Consider the following 26,573-nt stretch of genomic DNA (forward strand, 5'->3'; position numbering starts at 1 on the left):
AACGAGTCTGTGGTTATAAAAAAAGAAGGAACGCAGAGCAAGCCTTCTCCTATCCCCTCATGTGATTTGTTTGTGCTGGAATATGCACACAGTTTTTTTTAATATGTCTCTTTATGTACTCTGCATAAAAGCTAAATTAAAGTCCATCAGATGTAGTTTGATAACACCTGCTGCTATTCTCCACAGCAGGGTAAGGAGATCCAGCTCCTGCACGTCTTTGAGGAAGAACTAATCCTTGGCAGTGTGAAAACAGAAGAGACACAAGATGCTCCTGACTCTCCTCCTATTGGCATGGACACTTTTTATTTACTTTAAGCAGATGTACTTTGTTCAAGTGGGGGCAATTTCCTGATTGTTTGGTTTTGATCCCATTTTCCTGCAGCTTCCAGTAAGCCAGCCTTCTCCGGACGGTTTTTCCTGGTGGTGGTAGAATTAACCCCTACAGGTCGCTCTCTGCTCCATATGTGGCATCTACATCTGGCAGCTTGTCCTGTCACTATAGGTGGGTACTTTGATTTAAAAAAAAAAAAATCAGTCTGCGATGTGAGGTTCTGAGGGTGTAGATTAAGCTTTTCATTACTGTGCAGAATTTTAATTTTAGAGACATTTGAGACCTGAGAAAGCCATGCTAATTGGTAGCTTTTACCAATTGCATTTAGCCCAAAAATTTGTTTTCTCAATCTTTGGTTAAAAAAAAAATGATAACTCCTAAAACCCATGTTCTTTTTGTTTTCTCTTTTCCTTTTGTTTCTTTAGTAGTAGTAGTAGTAGTAGTAGTAGTAGTAGTAGTAGTAGTGTAGTAATAGTGAGTCTCCTGACATGGAACCTTAAATCAGAGCTTTTCTGCAAAAACCTTTGCTCTATATAATGTCACTCTACCTGTTTTCACTTTAGGAAAATGACAGATCTTGATTCAATCGGCCCAGAAAACTTCAGTGATCAAACCTTTTTTTTTTTTTTTTTTAACAGCCCTAAGAATTATATGCCTCAATAAGTTATTACAGGCCCATATCTGACCTGACATTTTAGGCGAAAATAATTGAAAATGCTGTACTCAAACCATCTCTTCACTACTTCCTGGTTCGGAATTATAAATATTTTAAATGACAGCTATCTTAATAGCCAGTGATCTATTTAAAACTTTGGTGTTCAATAACATGGAGATTTATAGACTGGAAAATTAGGTAGGATTGTCTGCTACTGTGCTAAATTAGTTCAGCTCTTCTTAGGCATTTGGATGATTATAAATCTGGGTGAACAAAGACCAAAGGTGGGGTTCCTCAAGGCTCCTTTCTTGGGTGATTCAATATCTACTGTATATGCCTCTTCTAGCATTGGTTAAAAAGTGTTACATGGGGTTATATCTATGCTGAAGACTTACTACTTAGGGTTTCTGTGCCATAGCATGACCAGACACACCACGTCCCAACAAAATCAATAAGTTAATGAGTCATACAAGACACTGCAGTAAAGCTCTAAGGTTTATCAATTCATTTTAAAATCTCTCAGCTAGTTATTTGTTTTAAAGTTCAATCTTGATAGTTTTGACCAATGCTTAAGTTTACTTTTAACCTTTTAATGTATTTCTTCTTTTTTTTATGTTATTCCTTATTTTTCTGCAAAGCACTTTGAATCATCTTGTGTATGGATGGTGCTATGCAAATACAATTAGCTTTCATAAACATTAAGCACAAGTCAGTTTCCATCAGAAGGTAAATGTGACTAATGTGAATAGCCTATGATCGTAATATGTCTAAGATTCTAATACAACTACCTTTTTGTTTTTTTCCTGCCCTCTTCAGAGGAAGCTACAAGACAGAGAGAAATAAACCCGGTTTCTCCAATAACCGGGTCTCAGTTCATCTTCGACGTACCCAGCTCTCCAGTACAGAAGAGCAAACCCTGCACTTCTAATTTACAGAGCGCCTGTCGCCTCAGCCTGACAACGCACGTGCTGTGCAGCCAAGAGATGGCTCTACCGCAAGGGGTGGAAGTCATCAGTGTCACTCCTTCAGCAGGTGAAAAATAATGAGGGCAAATTATCTTGTATAAGAGAGATTTAAAGACACAAAGGCTCAAATTTTCACAAAACATAAAACACTGATTTCTTCAATTAAAATACCAAAACAAATTATATATTTTACATTTTCCTAAAGGGATAAAGAAAAGTCTTTGTACTCCAGATATAAAGGAATAGCACTTTGAAGAAGGTTTTTTTTTTTTCAGCATGTCTACCAAAGTCTTTTTTGATAAATAAAGCAATTAAGTTAATTAAAGTCACTATGGCTTTGTCATTAACTACATCTCTTCATGTTTTGCCTCATTGATATGGTTCTGTGAAAGGGGCTTTTGTCAGTCTGAACTTGCCTGGGTTTTATTAGACTTATAATAAAAACTTATTAAAAACTACACAGTTATCAGCTGTGGAAAAACTTGTTACTTCACTTGTTGACTTGTATTCCCATTTTATTTATATATATATATATATATATATATATATATATATATATATATATATATATATATATATATATATATATATATATATATATATATATATATATATATATATATATATATATAATCTCATATTAAATATAAAGAAGAAATCCAATTTGAAACGAGCTCAAGCTAAAAAAACATTTGGGGCTTCTTTAAAAAATTTTTTTTACAAAAAATAGGTTCAATCTTACATTGGATTGTTACTAGGTTTAAAATGCCTGTTGAGGCTAAACCAGCAATTAACAAGGAATTAATTTATGGTTACAAAACTCTGGTCCGTATATGGTCAGCTGTAGAGGTACATGCAGTAACTTTATAAACTTGTATAGATTTACGTCACGCTGGCTTCATGGTTAAGGGGATGCAGAACCGCAAATTGGCTCATATTCTGAATCTGTAATGAAATATTTCATGATTTTAGATTTATGTTGTATTAAAAATAAGACGTTTTGACTAATTCAGCTCTTGCCACTTCTCTCCTTAGGTCATCTGAGTGCATCATGTTCTCTACCCTCTGGCCGTGTGCCCTATCTCCTTGCTACTTCCTGTTCTGACGGAAAGGTGCGCTTCTGGAGGTGTAGCGTTTTGAAAACAGAACCAGCTAGTGTTGACAGTTTGGCGTATAAGTGGGAAGAGTGGCCTCTGCTGGTGGGGGAGACGCTTCCAAACAGCAGCGTTGTAACCGTGCCAGGTCTGCCCGTCAAGGTGAGCTGCTGTCACTCTGGACGGATTGCCGTCGCCTACAGGCAGGCGACAAACCCACCACTGAACTCGACGCCTCATCTGAGTACTCACAGACTGCTACCTTCTCCTCCCGCCTTGGCATCCTCCCCCTTCTCCAACAACACACACCTCACCCAAACCCTCACTGTACAGCCTTGCCAAAGTCTAGCTCTAAGCCCCAACCCAGCCAACACAAAAGAACCAGCCGTTCATATCAGCACCTTCCAGTGTGAGTCCACCGGTGGCTCGCAGTGGATACTGGAGCAAACTATAGTCCTGGAAAGCACAGATACCACTTTTTCTGCCGCCAGCAATGGTCCAAACAGACGTGCCAATATTCCAAATAACACAGACTTCTCTGCATCTAATGGAAACTGTCCTGGTTCTGCTAGTGGGAGCCTGGTTCACTTGGACTGGGTTTCCCAAGAGGATGGGTCACACATATTGACTGTTGGCATTGGGACAAAGATTTATATGTATGGCCGTCTGTCTGGAAAGCCTCCAGATTTAGGCCTCTCTTCTGAAACAAATAGAGAACAAAGTCTGTCTCGTCTGGTTCTCCTTCGATCCGTCAACCTGGTTTCCTCTGTTGAAGGCTCGGTGCCTATCCCGGTCTCCCTGTCCTGGGTTAGAGATGGGATCTTGGTGGTGGGCATGGACTGTGAGATGCACGTTTACTCCCAGTGGCAACCCCCGGTTGCCCCCAAACCCAGCGCTGCGGTCGTCCAAGACGCAGATATCAGCAGCAGCGTCTCCTCTATAGTCTCCGCTGTCAGACAGTGCCAGGAGGACGTTTTCACCAATGGTGCTCCTACAACTTCACTGACCCTACCCAAAAAATCCCTTACAAGATCAATGATGAGCCTGGCGCAGAAACTTAGCGGGAAGAAAACCGTTTATGACCTTCCTGTGGAGATGGAGGACTCTGGACTTTTTGAAGCGGCTCACCAACTCTTCCCCACTCTGCCCCAATACCATCCCGTACAGTTACTGGAGCTCATGGATCTCGGGAAGGTAATAAAAAAGAGAAAACACTCTAGTTTTTAGTTAATTCCGTTTTTGGGAACAATGATTTCTAGGTAATATTTTGGTTGCTGTAGTGTTAAAAATGCTGCAATTGAGCATTACAAGAAAATTACTGGTTTATTTTAAGTAAACCCACAAGTTTTGTCTGTTTTTATGTTAAGAATCTACTTGGCGGACACATTAATGTGTTAAAAGGAGGACTTCAACAGTTAAACCCAAAATGTTTAATACTACTAAAAAGAGATTTTATCCAAGCAATAGGACGGGCAGATCTTAAAAGATAATAAAACAACCCATTTTCACTTACATTTAGTAAAAAACTGTATCTTAGAAAATATTTGAATCTTTCTAAATAATTTTTTTACTTTATTGGCTTTGCAGCAATCAAGCCCTTGCTTATAATTGCTGAAAAACATGTTTCCTCTAGATTTTTTTGCGGATTTAATTTTGATAATGAGCTCCAACTTCTTTGAGGCTGGCGGCTGCGGAGATCCTTTATCAGGTTCAAGTCAGGACCTTGGCTGGGCCTCGCCAAAACATTAATATCACTCTCAGTCAGGAGAAACATGTTGGTAAAATTAGTAGATTACTTTAAACCCAAATCTTCCAGGGGTATTAGCAATTCCGGAGCACATCTCCACAACTTTAGATGCACTTACATTTTGCCAGGTCTGAGCTGCCAATACTAATTTGAGCTAATTGCTGTTTCTCTTTAAAAACCATAAATAAAAAAATGTTTAGAGAAAAATTCAAACCATTGTGTCCTCAAAACCAACTCTATTCTTCTACATCATTCTGCAACTACAGTAAAATCCTCCAGATTATATAACAGAGTTATGTATAAAAGAGCTCTGTGCCCGACTTCATATTTGGTCCAAAAAAAACCAAAAGCAGCAATATTCTGTTGCGTTTGAAGTCATTCTTTTATTGTAGCTATAAAAACATCTGAAGACCAGTGTGTACTGTAAACATCGGTGTGTGTTTACTTCCTGAATGTAGACAGATCCTTGTAAGACGTCCACAAGATTACCGTCATTTTTCCAGCCTAGCATGATCTGTGGCAGGCAAAATTAAACTTAGCTTTGCTTTAATGTTCCCTGCTGACCTTTTGTGCTTCATCAGAGTTTATTTTTTAAGCACCCCGTTCATACTGAAAATAGCTAACAGAGTCTCCTTTTTATATAGTTAAGACTGCAGATTAAGTCCACACATTATCAGAGACCCAGCAGTAAAACGGAGGATAACCAAGGTTACACAATTTTCTGAGTGAAGTAGAAGCTGTTAGGACACTGATCACCAGAAATTAAGTTTTGTCATACAGGGAGTCACTCTCTGTAGAGGTGCAGCTAGAGTTAATTTGAGTTGCAAGCAAATGTCTCATTAATTGTGGGTAACATGGAACGGCTATTAATGTTCCAGCGTGCCCTTAATTATCTCCAGGCACAGTTTGCAGACGTGAGATGTTGGCATAAAACAACTCTTAGTAAGGATATTAGACCCTGCTATCCCATTAAATTCAAGCTCTTTGCTTCACTTCCTTCAATACTCTTACAGAGTCCACCTAGTCTTTGTGGTGATTAGTTGTCAGGGAAATAAAATGTGTGCAGATGGACTTGGAATCATGTGAATGATACCTGGGGTTTTTAATCTTTTATTTCATTTTCTACTAAGGCACCAAAAAGTTCTGAGGGTGCAAAAAAAACTAGATAGTAAATCCAGTTTGTAACCATTTACAAACAATACACCATGGAAACTGACATTTATATGCCTTAGAAAAAATATTTATTCAAAATCTAAGAACTTGATTATTTTAACCTTTCCAACTTTTTACGTTTTGCATGTTTTGAAAAGAGTAGGTTGAAGAACTAATGTACATTACTCAATTTAACAACTATTTGGCCACTTTCTTAAAACAGTACTTTAGTAAACTTTAGTAAAGTAAACTTTAGTCTCCTTAGAATTGTTTTTATTGGGTACAGATACAAAGCAGAAATCTGAATAGAACATTCATCTGCTTGAGCTTCTTCAGTTAAAAGGGCGATTACAGACAGTGTTTATGCTACAAAGCAAATTGGCAGTGACTAATCAAACCAGCCAATCAGAAGCGGCTTTGTTTTGTCCCATTTAGGGTCTTAAAGCTTCAGTAGGTAACTTTTGTGTGAATGTATTTTTTTACATATTTATTAAAACTGTCACTATGTACTGATAGTAAAAGATGAGAAAGATAATCTGTGGTGGAAAAAAAATAAAGTGGACCGGCAGCCATTTATAGAAAACACTGCTCCCGGTCAGAAACAACCAATCAGAACCAGGGGGAATGTCTGGCTCTGATTGGTTGTTAGCGGTGTTAATCGCTCTTGTGTATGCGCTGCTCACAAAACCCCTCCCCCGCACATTGCTTCCGTCATTCAAGCTACAGTTAATGGGAACAGTGCAGTTATTATCTTAATGTTTTCTAAAGGAAATGGTCAATTACTAAACTGACTCTTAATTATGAGAAACCTGTTTTCCACATACGTTTACATTTCTAAAAAATCTGGATATTCTAAACGTCTGTTCATAATGCACAGTTCAGATAGATGTGCCTAGAAGGAGGACATAGAGCCAAGTTGGTGACCCAGACAGTTTAATCAACTGTAGACTGTTTCTCTTCAATTTCAATTTCAATTTTATTTATTTATATAGCGCCAAATCATGAAACATGTCATCTCAAGGCACTTTACAAAGTCAAGTTCAATCATATTATACAGATTGGGTCAGATTATACAGATTGGTCAAAAATTTCCTATATAAGGAAACCAGTTGATTGCATCAAAATCCCGACAAGCAGCATTCACTCCTGGGGAACCGTAGAGCCACAGGAAGAGTCATCTGCATTGTACATGGCTTTGCTGCAATCCCTCATACTGAGCAAGCATGAAGCGACAGTGGGAAGAAAAACCACCCATTAACGGGAAAAAAAACCTCCGGCAGAACCGGGCTCAGTATGAACGGTCATCTGCCTCGACCGACTGGGGTTACAGAAGACAGAACAGAGACACAACAAGAGAAACAAAAAAGCACAGAAGCACACATTGATCTAGTAATCTGTTCTACATTAGATGGTAGTAGCAGGTGAGCCGTCTTCTCTGGATGATGTCACAGTTAACAGAACGCCAGACCAGGTGTACCTACTATGAAGAGAAAAGAGAGAGAACAGAAAGTTAAAGCAGAAATGACAACACATAATGCATAATTGAAGAACAGTAGAACTCAATATAGTGAGAAAATTAGATCCTGATATACTCCAGTAACCCAAGCCTATAGCAGTAAAACTACAAAGGCAGCTGAGAGTAACATGAGTCACTAGTTATAATTTTTGTCAAAAAGAAAAGTTTTAAGCCTAGTCTTAAAAGTAGACAGGGTGTCTGCCTCACGGACCAAAACTGGGAGTTGGTTCCACAGGAGAGGAGCCTGATAGCTAAAGGATCTGCCTCCCATTCTACTTTTAGAGACTCTAGGAACCACCAGCAGACCTGCAGTCTGAGAGCGAAGTGCTCTGTTAGGAACATACGGGGTAATCAGAGCTCTGATATATGATGGAGCTTGATTATTAAGGGCTTTATACGTTAGAAGAAGAATTTTAAATTCTATTCTTGATTTAACAGGAAGCCAATGAAGGGAAGCTAAAATTGGAGAAATATGATCCCTCTTGTTGATTTTCACCTTCTTCTACCTGGCTGGTCTGAATGGCTGCTGTGAAATCTGTTTACGGTGTGAGGATTTTGCCAAAATTTGCTCTTAAAGCTAAAGAGGCTCTTGGAGGGGGGCAGCTGCACGTTAAATGCAGATTTCCATTTTGCTTCTGTCAGCAGAAGTTGACAAACTGCACAAAACTGAATCCCAAACACTAATTTATACCAGTTTATATTTCACAGCGTCAAAAAGCACAAAATTTTTGGTCCAGTTCTGTGTCTAGAGCCGTTATTGTTGGTCATTTAACAAAACAAATAATATGTATAAATGAATTTAAGATGTAGGTGTGTAAGATCATTTGTCTTTCTTAAGGTTCACCGTGCCAAAGCAATCCTCTCACACCTGGTGAAATGCATTGCTGGGGAAATCGTAGTGCTTAAGGACAACGCCGCCCATCCCGAGAAACGTGTGCGCTCTCGGACTATCAGCGTGGGAGGCAGCACAGCCAGGGACCAGAAGATATTCAACAAATCAGAAAGCTCCAGCCCTGACTACACAGAGATAAGCTCCGTCCCTCCCCTGCCTCTGTACGCTCTGCTGGCAGCTGATGAGGATACGCCACATCTCGGTGAGTGTGCAGCGTGGAGGCTGGCTTGGAAATAAAACGGCATTAAAAATATAGTTTGACACCTTCAAAAGCAAAGGAGTGAAAATATGATAAAAGCGTTCGGAGTTGAAACAAATGTGAATCTATTCACTGAAATACATTATAGTGAGTTTCCTCAAGGAAGTGTAGCATTATGTAACACTTGGGAAAGTTTTCCACCCACCCAGAGACTTTTTTTCTTTGTTTTCTTTATTAATCCAGTTCTTTGTTGAGATTCAACCTCCTGATTTGATTCTGTCCTCCAGAAAGTGAAAACGGCACATTACATGTGACTTGAGGACATTAAAACATACTCATTCATGCATAGATGTAAACATTTCACATAAGTTTACATCTATAAAGGTCTTCAGAAGACTTTACATTGAACTAATGACTTTTAAATGAACACATTTTGTTTGGGAGCTTTCTAAAATGGGATGAAGATAGTTGCCTAAAATAAAAATCTAAATACCTTGAATTCATGTGAAATTTAAGTCGACCTAAGTATATTTTCCCTCTAATTCGAATGTATCAGAGCCGGACCAATCGAGTTGTTAAATTCAACCATTTCAGAATTCACTTTAAGTACTTAGATTTCATTTTTGATTTTATGTTAATGTTGTGACTATGAGAATAAATATGGTTTCATAAATATAGTCCTCTCTTTGGTTTTATAATTTGTGAGATTTAGGCTCTGTGACCTAATAATAGCTAAGCCATGTTCTTATATAAAGAGAGTTATCTTTTTGTAGGATCTGACACTGGTAAAAAGCTCTCTAAAGCTTATTATATGTGAACTTTAGTGAGACACTTACCCCCATCTTTATTTCCTTACAGATTTTAAATTGATGAAACTGCCCTTAAAAAGTAGGATTTATTTCACAAATTCAATTCAAATTTTAATCATTGATTTATTTAAGTGTGATAAATTTCAAACATTTATGCCTCCTTATTGTGCTGATTTAAATCTGTGTAATGAATCTTTATTATAATAATTTATATTTTTGACTTGAATTTGTGAAATAAATGAACTTTTCATTGATTTGTTTAATTCTGATGCTCCCACATAATAAAAGACTGAAGCTTTTTTTTGTATTTCCAGTTGAAAAATCGGTACCATTGTTGGCTAACCATCATTACTGTGTGTGATGCAGAGAAAGACATCCTGCTCTTACTCTGCAGTCTTTTGTTACATATTTTATTCCTGTTTTTTTATGTCTGAAGATGAAAAACAAAAAGAACAAAAGCAAAACAATGCATGTGGTAATATAAATACAGCCCTTTGATATTTCTCTTCTCTGTTCTCAGCAGCATTATGGTATATTGTTTCAGGCTTTCTGTGCCATTCTTGTCCTGTGTATCTGAGCTCTGTGTCCCTCTTTACAGAGAAAGGAGGCAGTATGAGTGGTGACAGTGGACATGGATCCAGTCAGGCGGATGCCTATGATGAGCTCTTTCACACACACAACACCCTGGATCTGGATCCTCTGGACAGCGAACAAGAGGAAACTGGGAATAAGGTTAGCACAAAGCAACAGTTTGGCCTGTGGTGGTATCCAGACATTGGTCCGATCAATAATAATAATGTTCCCAGCGGGAAAAAAAACAATAGTTTCTTCCTGTTTGCTCTATCTGAAGATATTTTTCCACATGCATTATATTAAACTCCCCGTGTCTAATAGGTTTTCAATGAAACTTTCTGTGTTATTTACTGTTTTCTCCTATGTTATGCTCGTAGGTTATAGACCTTTCCCAGTACAGTCCGACGTACTTTGGTCCAGAACATGCGCAGGTTCTGTCCAGCCACCTCCTCCACTCCAGCCTGCCCGGCTTAACGCGAATGGAGCAGATGTCTCTCATGGCGCTGGCTGACACCATCGCCACAACGAGCACAGACCTCAAGGATAACCAGGATAAGAGCAAAGGTCGAAACAAGAAATAACAACCTTCATTCGCACGCTTTAAAACACTTTACAGCATAATGCGGTACTATTGGGAGGTATAAGAAGCATTTGTAATTAATCCTACAGGTGGAGAAACCTTGGACGAGTGTGGGTTGAAGTTCCTGCTGGCGGTCAGACTTCACACCTTCCTCCTAACATCCCTTCCTCCTGTCCATCGAGCCCAGCTGCTACGGCAAGGTACGGTGACAGTGTTCTGACTGTCTGTGTTATTTGTAATCTGCTCGTGTGTTTTATGGATAAATGCTTAAAAGCTACAGAGGCTCCAGTCTAGGATTTCTGGGATTTCTGATTTAACTCAGGAAAATACACATCTGCCAATATTGTTATTTTCTGATGCAGGATGTTTTTGATCTAACATTTATTGTTAGTGTAGATCAAGGTGTTTATATAAGTTATAAAAAAAAAGCTGCATAAGCACTGACGGCTATACTGATGCAATATTTGTCTATATCTTTAGCGTCATTTGCACAGTGCCGTTAATCAATGTATTAAATCATTGTTAATTACACTAAAAAACGTCAGTCTGTGGTAAACAACACCCTTCAGAAAGTCAGGGTGTTCGTCTTGTACATCTTCTGTCATCTACTCTGTGGGATCCAATGGACACATGGTCTGAAAAAAGACATTTTATTCAGCCAAAAATGGATTTGGCATTAATGTAATTTATTGATTAGGAGAAACAACACCAGAGACCATTCAGTAATATGAGTTTACAATTTTGAATACATTGGGTCAAAAGCATACCATGGTGATATGTTTAACCATCTGTTACTAGAGGTTCGCTCGTTGTATTTTAGATTGTAATGATTTTTCTACATATTTTGAGTTTTTAGGCTTTTACCATTGCAAAACAATTGGCTTCAACAGATTGTGATGATGATAATAATAATAATAATAATAATAATAATAATAATAATAATAATAATAATAATAATAATAATCCACCCAATCAGTTTAAATTATGGCAGAATTAGGAGCCACAGTCTTATAAGTTCAGCTTGCAATTACGTGAAAATATAAAAAAATCAACACTTAAACATGTTTAACAAGATCGTAAATATTCCTGACTGTTTTTCTGAGTAATCCAACTGGCTCCAATTTTTTTCAGTTCCTGTGTATCTCTGTGGTTGATAGAGGCTTGAAGGGTCAAAAGTATAAAACAAAGACACTTTCTGTAATCTAGTTAGCCTTCCTGTTTCCTGCCGAAACTCCTTGCTGAGTTCTCTCCTCGGTTATTTAGGAATAGCAATTTGACATAACTTTCAGCTCTCTGAATGTTAGCACACACACAAAAAAAACACTCCAAAAAACATCAATCAAGCTGACAAGTTCCATTTTTACATTTTAACATTATGTAACCTAAGGAATCTAAAAAAAAAATCTATTCATAAGGTATTTGATTTCTCTAAAAACAGCTGTTAATACAAAATTAAGGGGATTATTCTGTTTTGTAACTAAGGTTGTAAATAAGGCTGTACGCTTAAACAGTAAGATAAGTTTAATACGGATATTGGATTCAATTTGGACCGTCCCCATGAAAAGCAACACAGTATAGACCTAAGAGTCCCTGGTGTTTTCAATTATTACTGTAAGTCTCCACTTTGTTGCTCGTCTCTTCATTTACTCTATCTTGGTACTGTTGCTCTGTGAAGTGTCAGGGTGATAACGCCAAGGATCCCTAGAGCAACAAGGGGAATGCAATGATGATCTTAATTGTGATCAGTTGACTGCAGATCTCTCTAGAAGTAGTGAACAAGCCTCTGTCTATTCATCATCCTTAACTACTGCAGTAGTTTCCTTTGGGCAATCTCTTCTGCCTCCCTTAGACTCTCAACTCTTTGGCTTTCAGAGGAAGCCATTGCCCCTTCCACAAATAAATCTGCTAAATCAGCCTTTCTTATTTTTACAGCGCTTGGTCTACATTGTTGCAAATTGAAACAATAAAAATTGTTTTATGAATCTTTCCTTTCTGTCTGTAGGCCTGTCAACGTGCCAGTATGCCTGGGCCTTCCACTCTGAAGCTGAGGAGGAGCTGCTGAACATGCTGCCCGCCCTACAGAAGGGAGAGCCCACCTGGGCCGAGCTGCGCGCTATGGGTGTAGGCTGGTGGCTGCGCAGCACCAACAAGCTGCGCAGGTGCATTGAGAAGGTAAAAAAAAAAAGACATAACTTAATTTACTTTATGGTTCTGTCTAGCTCTGAATATAAAACTTTTATTAAGCGCTGGTTTCTCTACTTTTGAGATGATGCATTTGGTGAATTTAAAAGGTCAGATGCAGTTGTTGTTTTTTTTTCTTAAATTAAATAAGCTTTCAATTACTTTATCTTGTGTAAATGAATGGGATGTTCTGCTCCAAATTATGCACAAAGGTTTAAAAAAAGTTATGGTTTCAAAATGCCCAATAGATTTTCTATTGCTTCTATGGTTTAAAATCTTTTTAATGTCAGCGAAAGCGCCGGTGTGACTAGAGTTTTCAACAAGTATATGAAGCAAAGAGTAACACGGGATTCTGTTCCTGCTCTTTTCTTTTGCTTACTCAAAAGGTCATTTAGTCTGTGAATATTGCTGATTTCTTCGTTCTTGGATGGGTTCTTGGTTTGTTTTGTTGGGTTTTTTGTTCTGGTTTTTTTTTTCCAAATTCAGTCCCTACCATCTAAACTCTATTTGTTGCAGCTGAAATCCACTTATCAGGCTATGCAACCAAACTGTTATTGTCCAATTTTAATGAGTCTGTGTGAGTTTCCCCTACTGTTTATAGTTGATAGGAGCAGCACCCAGTGTGTTCTTCTGTTGCTGTTTTCCATCTGCTTTAAGAAATGAAATGGTATAAATTCAGGAGATTATTTCTAAAAAAAAACAGGGTTGGAACATTTTTGTCCACACAACTGTTGCCCAGTGAATACTTGCTTTATTTCAGACCGTTCACTGGTACCCTAAGAGTATCTGAAATACTTTGAGCAGCTTGTCTGGTACCAACACCCTTGCCAGGTTCAATATCACTTAAATCCTCTTCCTTCCACATTCTGAGGCTCATTTTTACATTTCAGAGATTCGTCTTTGTCTAGATGTGTAAAAGCACTGAGTGGCTGCCATAGGATTGTTTTTTAAATGTTGAACAGGTATAGTTATTAAAGTGACCAACAAATGTATTCCTTTACCTCAGATCTTCTGGTTCTGGTCAACTCTGCATACCCAGAACCAGAACCAAACATGGAGAAGCAGCATTCAGCTTCTATGCTCCACAAATCTGGAACAAACTTCCAGAAAACTGCAAAACAGCCAAAACACTGACTTCCTTTAACTCAAGACTGAAAACCCACCTGTTTAGAGTTGCTTTTGACCCTTAATAACAGGAACATTGATCACCAGATTTGATGTGTACTGATGTTTTTACTTCATTAAAATTGTATGTTTTGTCACAACTAGTGACCATTTAGATGTGTTTATGAGGTTTTCATGATGTAAAGCACTTAAAGCTGCCTTGCTGCTGAAATAAACTTGACTTAACTGGATTGGCTTGAAGATGTAGCCTCACTTTCTAAATCAAACGTTCCTCCTCTCATTTTTCCAGGTTGCTAAGGCTTCTTTTCAGAGAAACAATGATCCGCTGGATGCAGCGATATTCTATCTTGCAATGAAAAAGAAGGCGGTGGTTTGGGGACTGTACAGGTAGGCACAGCTGATATGATGCTGCACGCTGTTCCTATACATGCTTAGTTGTGTCAAGCTGCTGAGGATCAGTGCCGTTGGCGCTCTTTAAACATCTCTCTCTCTCTCTATCTCTCCAGGTCTCAGAAGAATGCAAAAATGACAGAGTTTTTCCATAACAACTTCAGCGAGGACAGGTGGAGGAAAGCTGCGTTGAAGAATGCCTTCTCTCTGCTGGGAAAGCAGCGGTTCCAGCATTCTGCTGCTTTTTTTCTTCTGGCTGGTTCCCTTAAGGATGCCGTGGAGGCAAGTGGATGAAAAAAAACATGACAAAATGTTTATAAGAGGGACTTGTTGTTTTAGCTGCACAGCTTTTTCACAACCCAGGTTTAAGTCGGATGGCAGGTTTTCAGTATGAGTGAAGAGTTCCTCTGTTTCATTTTTTTTTTAACTATCTGCAACGTTTAATTGAGTTTCCTCTGTTATCATTTCATATTTGATGTTGTTTACTAATGTATTAAAAAGGGCAAAGAAAGCCATTTCCATATTTTGATCACACAGCCATGTGTTTCTGAGCAATGTGTGTTTTAATTATTTAAACACCTCACTACTTTCCTATATTGATGTCACAAACTCACAGAAGACTTTATAAAGGTTTAGTTTAGGTGTTTTCCAGGTCAGGATAAAAATGGAAAAGGTAAACAAGTGGGTGGAAATATATTGGTGTTTCCCACGGATTATTCCCTATCCCAATTACTAAATCTTCAATCCATTTGTTCATCTAATTGTCCATCATCGATTCATCCTTCTGTTTCTGCATCATCTACCCATTTATTTGTCCATCCTTCCTTTTGTGTTTGTCAGTTCATCCATCCGTAGATTTGTTATGTATCGAACCATCAATTTGATGATCTATCTATCCATTTATCCATCCATTCCTCTGTCAGTCCATCCATCCGCCCATCCGTCTACCTATGCATTCATCAGTTTCTCTGTTTGACCTTCAATCTACCCATTTTTAGCAGTCTCTGGTTTCTGCAGGTTCCATGTATACAGCTTCTGTAAAAATATCTGCAGCCAGTCTGTTAAAAACCTTTTTTATTAATTCTTTAAAGATTAAGAAAACAAAACATATTGAGAACTCTGGAAACTGAAGTCTGAAATTCTGCCATGAAAGGACTATAGAAAATCCGAGGTCATCGCCCAGGTGGACCACTTTCTTCTTGAAGTTAAAAACAACAACAACCAAAAAAAAGCCCAAATCAATACCGTGTATATTTGCAATAATTCCGCCTTGTCTTGCTCTTTTTGTGAAAACAATGCATATTTACAAGAAAAAAACATTTGAACCGAAGAAAAGTTCTTTTGCTACGTACGTACATGACAGCTGAAAGAGCTGCCGTCTATCAGCGCACAACCATCACTATCAGGAGAGCTGACACAGGCCATCTTGATTATTTAAGCTTTTACTTATCAAGGTTATTCCTGCTCAGATAGTCCCGTAGGCAATGAGTCACATTGTTACATCTGCATGAGTAACCACTAGCTCTCTAAGCATTTTATGGAAATGAGCTTCACCCAGGCAAAGGGCTATCATTGACTTTGCTCATTCTCCCTGGCTGGGAGGTTGCCTCATTGAAATGCACCTCACCACATATCAGCCCTGAGCATCCAAGATATTTTCCTGCTAGCACAGGATTTTCTTTATTTCACTTTATCACATGAATGCAAAACAAATAATAAATGTAAGAACTAATTGTTTTTGCTCCTTTTAGGTGTGTTTAGAGAAAATGCAGGACTTGCAGCTGGCCCTGGTGATCTCTAGATTGTATGAATCGGAGTTTGAGACGTCTTCTACTTATAAAAAAATCCTCCAGAGACATGTTTTGGGACACGACAAACAGGTAGACAGTTTATGTGCTAGTAAAAAACACACACAAGTAGCTGTTTTTTCCCCCCCCATAAAACATGCAATATTTGATTATGCAACCCTCCCTGCTTTGATATTTAACTTCTATTTTCTGCGTATTTCAGATTCCTGTCCATCCAGATCCATTCCTGCGAAGCGTAGCTCACTGGGTCCTGGAAGATTACAGCAGGGCGTTGGACACGCTCATCGAGCTGCCTGCAAGCTCCAAAAGCTCTGGAGCGTCCGAGAGCCAACGTGACAGTGGTGTGTTTGGTGTTGCTCTGGAAACTTCTCTTTTTGAGTTGTTTTCTCATCCAAAATATAACTATACTAATGATATAAAAGAATTCTGTGAATTAACTTGATTTCAGTTAGATTTAGCTTTTACTCCATAGAGGGAACATTTGGGGCTGTTTCTCATTGACTTATATGTAGTTGGCTTTAAGGTAAAGGTGTCCATTTCCAAATCAAGGTACTGGGTCTCAGTTGAGCCATTTTTAAATGCTCTACATCGTAGCCCCTGACATAACTCATTATACATGTGTTTGATTAATTTTATGCCAGCTGGACCCTTAACAACCCGTACATGCTCAATTTTCACATCCATCATTTTACAATTATAGCCTATTTTGTCTCCAGGTTTTTTTTCAAAACTGTATCGCAGGATACGCAACGTTTAGCTGGTCTAGCAAAACTGTTTTTCATGATTTGCAGCGATTGCAGCTTCCCTTTTTATTTTATTTTTATGTCACATGACCCGCTCTGTTTCTGTCCACACCTGTCCCGATGGACTGAAACATTACTTATTAAATGTGACTGTCAAAGCAGAGCGTTAACTTTAGGAAGCTTTTTTTCAGAAGGTTTGGTCTGCGACACAGTAGCTGGAACTGCATAAAATTTTTTTGAGCCAACCATATTAAATAGCAATATGCAAAAAAAAAAACAAAGCCTAGCATTTCAGGCATTTGCTATGCATGAAAACATCATTCACAAGATGAAATGAAGTTTATTTCACACCACTTTAAAGCTACTGAGTTTATAAGCATATTGATGGTATTAACTTTAATGATGTATTGGTTCTGGGACTTCTGCAGCTTAATGTTTTAAATGACTTATCAGGATCGGGGACAACCACTGCAGGAGTTGACGGTTCAGTGAGTTTTCTCTGTTATGTAATGTTTGCCTTTTAACATTGAAGCTTTTCCTGAAATAGGTTAATTAGGCTAGTGGTAACACAGCAACTTTACAATTCAGCTTTTAGCCCAGTAAGTACTCTGCTAAATAAGCATTATTAAATTAAATGTTACTGACAGATATATGACCGCTCCCTTTAACAATAGATGAAGACTTGAACTCAGTACGAACTTTGACTTAAAAGCCAAACCAGTCCCAGATAAAACCTCCCTATGCAAGCATGTGTTTCATTAATGATGTTCTCAAACCACACTTGGTATGCTTACAGAAAACTTAATACTGGCTTCTACAAATTTTAAAAATACTCTGGATGCTCCCTCTTTGCCCAGGTTGCAGCTGAAGGTGTTATGCCTTTTGACTTTTTTTATATTTATATTAGAAAAAGAGAATTTGATTCTTCACCTTTTTGCCCTCAGGCCTTTCCCTTTCCTTTTGTAACTCCAAGCTCTTTTCTTCTCTTCACATTTCAGTAACCACAAAGTACAGTTTGTCAGTGAACAACTTCTGCGGCTCCTGCTGTATGTGTCTAGGATCCCAGCAGGGACAGCCGGGGAAGTCGAGCTCTGATCGGGGACTCTCTGATCTGGTTACAGAGACTTGCAAAAGCATCACACGCCTTGAACTTTATAAAGTTTTGTTATGTTATAGCCACCAACTTTAATGTATTTTATTTGGAGTTTACTCAATACACCAACACACTGTAAAAACATAGGGATACATGGTACACAAAAACATTTTTAGGTCAGAATGCATTTGCCTTACTCTGATACCCCTAAATAAAATGGTAGGTTATAAAATACCCCAAGCATTGGGGATACTGGGCAAAAATTATTCAAAGGTCTTCATGGAAGAGTGGTGATAAGAAAACAAAAAGCCATGCAAAGTCCAGATTGTCACAAAACATGTAGAGGACACAGACAACATTTTAAAGAAGGTGCTCTAAGCAGATCAGACCAAAACTGAACTTCTTGGCTGACTGCAAACTATGAGTGAATGAAAAATAAAGCTGCACATCACCCTGGACATAAAAGGGTACCCCAGTGAAATATGGTGGACGCCCTTGGTCTAGATCAAAGCATATTCCTATGCTGGAATGGTCAAGTCAAAGTCCAGACCTAAACCTGACTGAGAAGCTGTCAAAACTAAAAAAATGTATGTTCAGACACTCTCACAGCTTGAGATATTTTACAAAGACGAATGGTCGGAAATTTCTTCTTCTTCTTTTTTTTTTTTTTTAGATGCACAAAGACGATAAAGACATACATGAAATGTTTGACATTTTCCTTCCATTTGCCAATTATCTTACAAAATCCCAATAAGATACAATGTAGTTTGAGGTTGTAACATTGCAAAATGTAAAAAAAAAAGGAGAAAAATCTGTGGAGGATACTTTTTACACGGTGGTGTGAGCACTTTCTTTTCAGGTTCTGCAGTCAAAACAATGACATTTCTGATTTTATATGTTTGACGGAGACACTGTTTTTGTCCTTTTTGCGTCGGTTCCAGGTTCCTCTGCCATGTCCGCGTGTAACCCTGAGGTTTTCAACTTCTACATCTACCTCCGCACACACCCCCTGCTCCTCCGCCGGCATTTCAGCTCTTCAGATAGAGCTAAAGTGGCTCTAACGACAGAAGTCCGCAGGGCTGACTCCATCAGCCTGGACGAGAGGAGACTCTTTTTCACGACCGCGTACGCACACCTGCACGCCGGGTGCCCCATGTTAGCGCTTGAAGTCCTTTCCAAAATGCCCAAAGTCCACAAGCACTCCAAAGTTTCCCATCAGGGGGTTAAAGGCCTTCCTCATGAACTGAGCGTCGGGAGCAGGAACGGGCTAGCATCAGAACCTGACTGGTCGCCGACTGGCCTGAACGGCTACCAGTCGGACGGAAACAGCAATAGCCGGTCCGATTCAGTGTTGAGTTTTGACTGGAGCCAGCCGTCGGTGACCCTCCCAGATGAGCCCCTGGAGCTGAAGTGGGACAGCGACAAAGACGACGAGGACGATGAGGATGAAGAGAACAATCGGGAAAAAGCAAAGAAAGCGGACAACAGCGTGTTCCAGGACCGCCAGGACTCCATGCTGACACTGGCGGAAACGGTGAAAAGTGAGGAAAGTGAAGACAGCGACGCCTTCATCGCTCCGTCTGAGGATATATTCCTGGCCCATCTAAAGTTCACCGCCTGCCTGAAGATCATGAGCAACGAGCTTCGGACTCTGTCAACGGGCTACGAACTGGACGGAGGGAAGCTGCGCTACCAGCTCTGTCAGTGGTTGGAAAGAGAGGTACAAACGCACACTTCCACATTCTTCATCGAATTTCATCCGTTTTTTTGATGAAGCTGTTGCTGTAATATTCCTTCACATTGTGGAATTAAACCATGCAAATTTAAGTTCACCGAGTAAAACTTTGCAGTTGCGTAACCCCCACTCGTTTCTTCCCCAGTTCGTGTTGTTCTTTCAGCATTTTCTCCCCGTGTCAGTTCATATAAGCGTCACGTCGGTTGTAACACCGATTGCGTTTCTCTCATGTGAACAACAGTTTGATGTTTTGGTAAAATGCTTTGTCTGTCATGCATAAATGATGAAGTCCTTCTTGATGGGTTGACTTTAAACCCTCCCCCAGGTGGTGGCTCACCAGCATGTTTGCAGCTATATGCCTTGCTTGCCAGAGCAGGCTGTCCCGGGTGATGGCCCCGTTTCGGGCCTGGTGGAGGAAGAACAGGTGGGTGTTGACTGCTGGTTCCTTACGGTAAAATTAGATAAAGAAAAGTGCTCTATGTCCAGTCACTGACATGATTTTCTTTGTTTTTTTTGCAACCTACTGATTGTTTTATCGCACAGAGCTTGCACAAGTCACAGAGTCAAAAAAAGAATCAATAGTTAGTTCTGACAGAACAAATTAACATGCATAGTTTAAAAACATGTTGTTTTTTTTAGTTTGAATAATAGCAACAACAAAAAAAGGGTAAGAGTTACTTAATGCTTTTACAGAATGCTAAAACATTTCCTCTGAAAGCGACTAATGCGAAACTGTCTTGCAGCTTGGCAGCCCCCCTGGTGACAGCCAGAAGAGCAGGAGACTCTGGCTGCAGAGCAACCAGCCTTTACTGAGGATGTTTCTGAGCTACTGCAGCTTGCATGGCTGCCATGGTGGAGGACTGGCTTCTGTACGCATGGAGCTCATATTGCTGCTTCAAGAATCTCATCAGGTAAATAAAAAAATAAAAGAACGCACAGATGTACACTGAAGGCTACTGCTTGGCAGTGTTTAAATAGAAGCTGTAGCTATTCCCACATGAACTAATTCATAGGTGAATGTGATGATGAGAAAGTTGCCTGTTGTCATGGTAAATGGGGAAACATGGAGATTCTATCTAGAAATAAATTGATAATTGATCAAGTCACTGGTGTCAGGGGTTTGATGAATTAAAAAAATGAGCTGAAAAATTAGCAGAATATAGTTTGACAGAGATTCAGATGAGTTGCATTCATGTATTTTACCGTGTGAGATTTCTGTCCATTTAATCATGTGACCTTTCAGTCTTGGTATGAAAAATGCGACTTTTGTGTATTTGTATTTTTACTGGAAATCCTTTTTCTGCTTCCTCTTAGCTCCTCAATGCTGAATTGTATGCATTTCTTTTGACAATTTGTCAGATAAATTTGCTTTTACATTGCAGCCTGGTGAACTCACAATATCCCTGGATGTAATAAAAAAAAAATGCAGCAATTTTGTTTAGCACAAAAATGATTAAAAACTTGGGAATAATCCTGAAAGCTTACTGCAAAAAACACCCTGTAGGCAAAACAATATATTGTGAATATATCGTCATTAGAGTGTGCGATATTACTATGACAAAGGACTGTTTTCAGTTACTGTTGGATAATATAATCCAAAGGTTATGAACTTGCAGGTTTCATGCTAACGTAACGTTTAGCCAGTTGGACAGAGTCTCGCGCCAACAGATGCTCACGCTGGGTTCAAGTGGCATTGCCCAAAATGCTAAAGGTCACAGAATCATGGAAGCACAGACGAGGAGAGGAGAAAATGAAATGGGCAGATATCCCAGCTGAGCTGGTCGTCACAATAATTACAGATGTTGCCACCATCACAAGATTTTCTAATCGTGCAGCCCACCTGCTGGTAGAACAATAATAATAATAATAACAATAATAATACATTTAATTTATACTGCACTTTCCATCAAAAGATCTTCAAGTGCTAAACACGTTATTACATGCCGTCACTCGGTAGTCTGATCATATAGACAATAAGTCAAGCTAGGTTAGACACTGATAGTCTGTCAAATATAAAAAAATTCAAGACTTTTACGATTTTTAGTCCTACCTAAAATCCCTTTCGTTTTAGAATAGTAGTAGCACCAAATATTTGTATTTATACATATTTAAATTTGTATTTATATATTTATATATTGCAAATATATAGTAGCAAATATTTAAACTGTGCTGATTAGTGTGTGCGTGTAGGTGGGTCTTTACCATAATTGCATTTTAAGTATGCTTGTCACCCTACAGCTATTTACTCATAGTCTTAGGTAACTAACGAGTAGATGAGCACAGATATATACTTTTAAAACACATTTCTCAAACATCTAAAAATCATGTACCGTTATGACCGCATTTCCATAACTTAAACACACATTTGTACCGCGTTATTTCCTTCTGTCGAGGTGATTGTGTGCGCGCCTCGAGCAGTGAGCTGACAGGTTGTGCTATAAGTGTCCAAACACCTAGGGAGAGTCCTGCTTTAAGACTGACAAATAGAAACTGGAGTAGGTAGTAAACAACTCAGCGAGGGGACATGGGAGCTGTGTTTGTGGCACAGTCGATGGGGCACAGGGAGTCCTTCGTGCTCTCCTGCTTTGATTTTTGAAACAAAATAATTTTCTGCTCCCCCAGCTTTGGTCCCCTAGTTGTCAAATTTCCTCATTGTTGTTGAGGAAATTTTCATGTTCCCCCTTTTGTGTTTACTTCAAACGGCGTGAAGAGTTCCTGTTAAGTAGGTTAGTGAGAACGGAGTGTGATTCATCAAGGGCGAAGGGGGGGAGAAAAAAAAAAGTCTTCCTGGCATTATTATACGTAGAAAGTCATGTTCAGAAATATAGTACACACACAGTCACACACCCCTCTACTGCCTGTGTTTTTCTTCTTTAACTGTCAATCTCGCACACGGAGACACTTGTGGAAATTATGTGTGACATTTCCAGCAGTTGGCTCATCTTGATTTGATCATTGCTGAGAAAAGGCTTCTGTTTTAAAGATTTAAATAACCCACAGTTTGCCGTTCTCTTGGTGAGAATTTCTTATATTTAGCCTTCTAAGAAACAAATGAGAGATCTGATTGGATACCGTTTGAAGTTACTTTAAGATTAGGCCTTCCGCTTGCTTTGCACAAGTACTTTTCATGAAATTTTGATTAGGAAAAGTGAAGCGTACGGCGTGATATTTTACATGCATATTAAGAATCTACCTCCTTAAAAGTACTTCACTCTTGAACTTTTTTACATTTTGCCACCGTACAACCACGAACACCAGTGTGTTTAGTGTATTTATTTATTTTTACCAAAATTAGCAAATAGATTTGAAAGGGAAGCCATTTTTAAAGCTTTCAATATCCCACATTGCCCCGTTCAAGCCGTCATCTGAAATTAGAGTCTGGCATAAGTGCAGACGTCCCAAGACATATGATGGTCCTCCAAAACAGCAAACATCTGGAAAAAGACGCTTTAGCCAGATGACACCAAAATGTAACTTTTTTTTTTTTTTTTTGCCTACATGCGAAACATTTTGTGTGGAGAAAAATTAACACTGCACATTACCCTGAATTCACCGTCATCATGGTGATGCATGGTGGCGGCGGCATCATGCTGTTGGGATTTGTTTCTTTAGTAATGGCAGCAAAACTTGTCAGAACTAATTGTAAGAAGGATTGAGCCATGAACCATTAACCTTTTACCTTCTATTTCACAGTAATCGGCTGCTTTATGTTTACCTGTCGCACAAAATCATTTTGAAAAACATTGCAGTTTATGGTTGTAATCTAACATGTGGTGGAAAAGTTAAACACTGTGGCATTTACACAGTGCCTTGCAGAAGTATGCCGATTCTTCTTAATGAATGTGCGCGCAGCGTTCATGGGGGCTTGTTATTCACCGTCATGTCTGGATACATTCCCTCTGTCCACAGGATGACTCCATGAAGTCAGAGGTAGCAGTGAACTCCCAGCCGACCTCTATCCCTCTGCTCATGGCCTGCACCGCCAATGTAAAGACGGTGGTGGCCAACCCCATCGTCTATCTGACCAATCTGACTCACGACATCCTGCAAACCATCACTGCATTCGACTCGCCTCCCCACCCAGATGTCATCAACAATGAGGTAAGGCAGTTTATTCATCCCCATTCGATGCTGGGCCACCGAAGGTGTTCTGAAGCAAGAACTAAAGTCAGCAATTGGGAGACATTATTGCAAATTAGTCTAAAACTTTTGGCCTATATGTTTATATATGTTTATTTTCCATTTAAAGTAAAGTTTGTACTAAATTCTCTTGCTGTAGTTCTTAATGATATTCATTTAAGCATATTTTTTACTTCAAAGCAATGGAGCAGATCAGTGAAAGATGAACCAAAATAAGTGTTCAGTTCCTGATTGATTCAGGAGATCCAGGAATAACATGAAAGTATAAAAAAGAGAAATAACACCATTGTGCATCTTTTCCCTCATTTTTCAGATCTATGTGATGCATACCTTGGCGGCTTCCTTGTCTGCATGTATTTATCAGTGTCTTTGTGACGGACACAAATACAGGTGAGTGTTGCAGAATTGATTTTCTTGTATTTTATTTATTCTTATTACAGTCATCTGTTTGTTACATTCACAAAGTTACACTTTATTTTGATAATTTTTTTCCTGGGTGGAATTATTTATTTTTTTATGAACGAATTAATTCTCTGTTAAAACCAATAATGAAATGCACAAGTTTCTCCAGTTTATTGTGGGTTTTTTTTTTAATCTAATCCACACAAGTTCAGAATTATTCATACAGGCTCAGTTATATAAATGCACCAAATGGGCATTTGGTTGAATGTGCCTTGGCAAATTGTACCTTAGCTACATGCCTTCTGTTACCATCAACAAGGCTGGGCATTTCACTAATTTTTGTATCAAGATTGGTTTATTTTCTTGTTTTTTTGCCCGGCACAGATGGTTGTTGATGTCAATACCCTGTTGGAGCAGCCGGTTGTGTCCAAGTTTTAAAAATCAAGCTTTTAATTTGAGTTAAATGGATTCCCCCCGTCACTATTTTTAGTATAACAAATGAGTCGAACTTGAATTTGTCGCTTTTTGGTTCTATTAGCTTTAAGCCACAATCATTCAGAATTAACGTAAATAAGCATTTGAAAATAGGTTTGCGTGCAAGGAAACCATTATGGGTTTTAGTTTTAACTGAATTAGCAGAACAAATTGACTTTTCAATGATATTTTGAATTTGAAGTTTCCCACACAACAGCAGCGACTTGTTTAAAAAGTGCGATCCTCTTTAAAACGCTCCGTGCTTTTTGTAGACAAAGTAAAAATGTGAAAGCAGTATGTTGACGCCACAGCTGACATGATCTGCTCTGAGCCTCAGGAACAACACATGACAACACCATTGCATCATCACACGCTTTGAAAAGCCCGACCCTCGCCCGTGTGTTCAGTCTGCTTCACACAGCTGGGCCTCTTCTGTCTTTGTTTTGACCATTACTGTCTGACATGTAGGCGAGAGCTGCCTTTATCCATTTTCTGAGTTACCATGGCGATGATCGCTGTCTATATGATTAGTTTGCTGAAATTCCTGCTACAGACAGACCCTCCTGTTTAAATAGTTTTGAACTCTAGCGTCTTTTAACCCAGCTAAGGAAATCAAATGTCTCTCACAGAAGACGCTAGATTGTACACATTTTCTCAAGTGTTCTGCATAAAGTCATATATGCAAACTCTGGCTTATGCAACCCACTTTGAGAAGGTTTTAGCTCATGACTAGTGTCCTATCTGCTCCAGTTGCTTTGATACCCAATTGGTTTCCAGGTTTTCATACATGTTTTTCACTTTGCATGTGGTTAATCTCTGCTGTAAAGTCATATTATTACCTTGTCAGAAGGAGCCAGATAGCTAATATTATTTCCCAGAATGTGTTGATTTTTGTCTCAGTTCATCTAGGGTGTGTAGACTGGAAGATTTCGAATGTTGTTGGTGCAGAATGACAATTAATGAGGCAGCGACGTAGCTACAGGAAACAAGGACATGTTGGTATAATGAGAGGAAAATGCACACATACAATTTGAGTATACCCAAGATTTTTAAGATGTTTTGTTCTTCAGCTTTTTTTGGTTTTGCTGTAAAGTGATTTAGGGATTTTCGAAAAGATGCAGGAGGTTTGGTAGCTGGGGGTATGACAGGCACTTGTCTGTTTTGATCATGTTGAATATGAATTATGAAGGCTGTAAGGATGTGGTTTGTCATTCTTATTGTAAATACTTAATTATGTTTTGGGTTCTTACAGACGGGGGGCAGCATTGTTTATTTAAGAGTCTGATGATGTACTATAGCTTCCAATCAGGTTGACAAGAACACGGTCGGGTTTAAATGGCCTTTTTTTAATAACTCGTTTGGCTTAAGGTTTTCCTGCTTTGTGTGTTGCTGTCATGGTTTTGGTTCAGAATCCTGCATGGTGGCATGAATGCTTCACCAGACTGGAGCCTAAAGATAGAGTCCTGCAACAGTAGAGATGAAAAACATGTATCAGCGGTGTAATGTTTTAAGGAGAAGAGCTCTTGTCTTTAATATATTCATTATTCCTTCTCAAGAAGTTCTCTCCCCTTTTTTACTTTAAATGTATGTAATAGTCACTATACTGTATATGTTTACACATATAAAACAGCCATATATTGTATAAACTAAAATTATTGAAGTCATGTCAAAGTTAAAGGGCATATGTTATTATTGCTCCAACTTTTTTTTCACATGTGTTCAGGCTTATAGCTTCTGATAATGTTGATTTTCATCTCCAAAATTAAAAAATGTGTTTTAAAGAAAAGACTTAGACTTAGACAACTTTATTTGTCATTTTGTATGCACAGAGTGCGTACAGAACGAAATTTCATTGCATACAGCTTGTGAATTGCAGTGAAATTAAATTACAGTATTAGGGGCAGCAGTCAAAAGGAAAGAAAATGGAAAAAATGATAGCAAGTCAGATGGAGGTTTTGTTTGGAATGCC

General features: G+C 38.8%; 1 protein-coding gene across 3 annotated transcripts in view; it reads left to right on the top strand.

The window, feature by feature from the left end:
* LOC105931350 (dmX-like protein 1) overlaps window positions 1-26,573 on the top strand; it is an 86,676-nt gene that overhangs the window by 25,905 nt on the left and 34,198 nt on the right. For 2 of the 3 annotated variants that reach the window (XM_012869986.3, XM_012869987.3), the window contains exons 16-33: window positions 187-289; window positions 383-502; window positions 1,803-2,018; window positions 2,987-4,239; window positions 8,299-8,554; window positions 9,959-10,092; window positions 10,311-10,497; window positions 10,603-10,713; window positions 12,516-12,685; window positions 14,109-14,206; window positions 14,326-14,491; window positions 15,961-16,089; window positions 16,220-16,358; window positions 18,795-19,573; window positions 19,914-20,012; window positions 20,332-20,499; window positions 23,498-23,689; window positions 24,042-24,118. In XM_012869986.3, the coding sequence (XP_012725440.2) occupies window positions 187-289; window positions 383-502; window positions 1,803-2,018; window positions 2,987-4,239; window positions 8,299-8,554; window positions 9,959-10,092; window positions 10,311-10,497; window positions 10,603-10,713; window positions 12,516-12,685; window positions 14,109-14,206; window positions 14,326-14,491; window positions 15,961-16,089; window positions 16,220-16,358; window positions 18,795-19,573; window positions 19,914-20,012; window positions 20,332-20,499; window positions 23,498-23,689; window positions 24,042-24,118 (4,397 nt within the window). The remainder of the gene's footprint in view (window positions 1-186; window positions 290-382; window positions 503-1,802; window positions 2,019-2,986; window positions 4,240-8,298; window positions 8,555-9,958; window positions 10,093-10,310; window positions 10,498-10,602; window positions 10,714-12,515; window positions 12,686-14,108; window positions 14,207-14,325; window positions 14,492-15,960; window positions 16,090-16,219; window positions 16,359-18,794; window positions 19,574-19,913; window positions 20,013-20,331; window positions 20,500-23,497; window positions 23,690-24,041; window positions 24,119-26,573) is intronic. The other variant, XM_036143900.1, reaches the window with a different exon arrangement.

The sequence above is a fragment of the Fundulus heteroclitus genome, chromosome 12 (genome assembly GCF_011125445.2).
Source record: "Fundulus heteroclitus isolate FHET01 chromosome 12, MU-UCD_Fhet_4.1, whole genome shotgun sequence".
In the NCBI taxonomy this organism is placed as follows: domain Eukaryota; kingdom Metazoa; phylum Chordata; class Actinopteri; order Cyprinodontiformes; family Fundulidae; genus Fundulus; species Fundulus heteroclitus.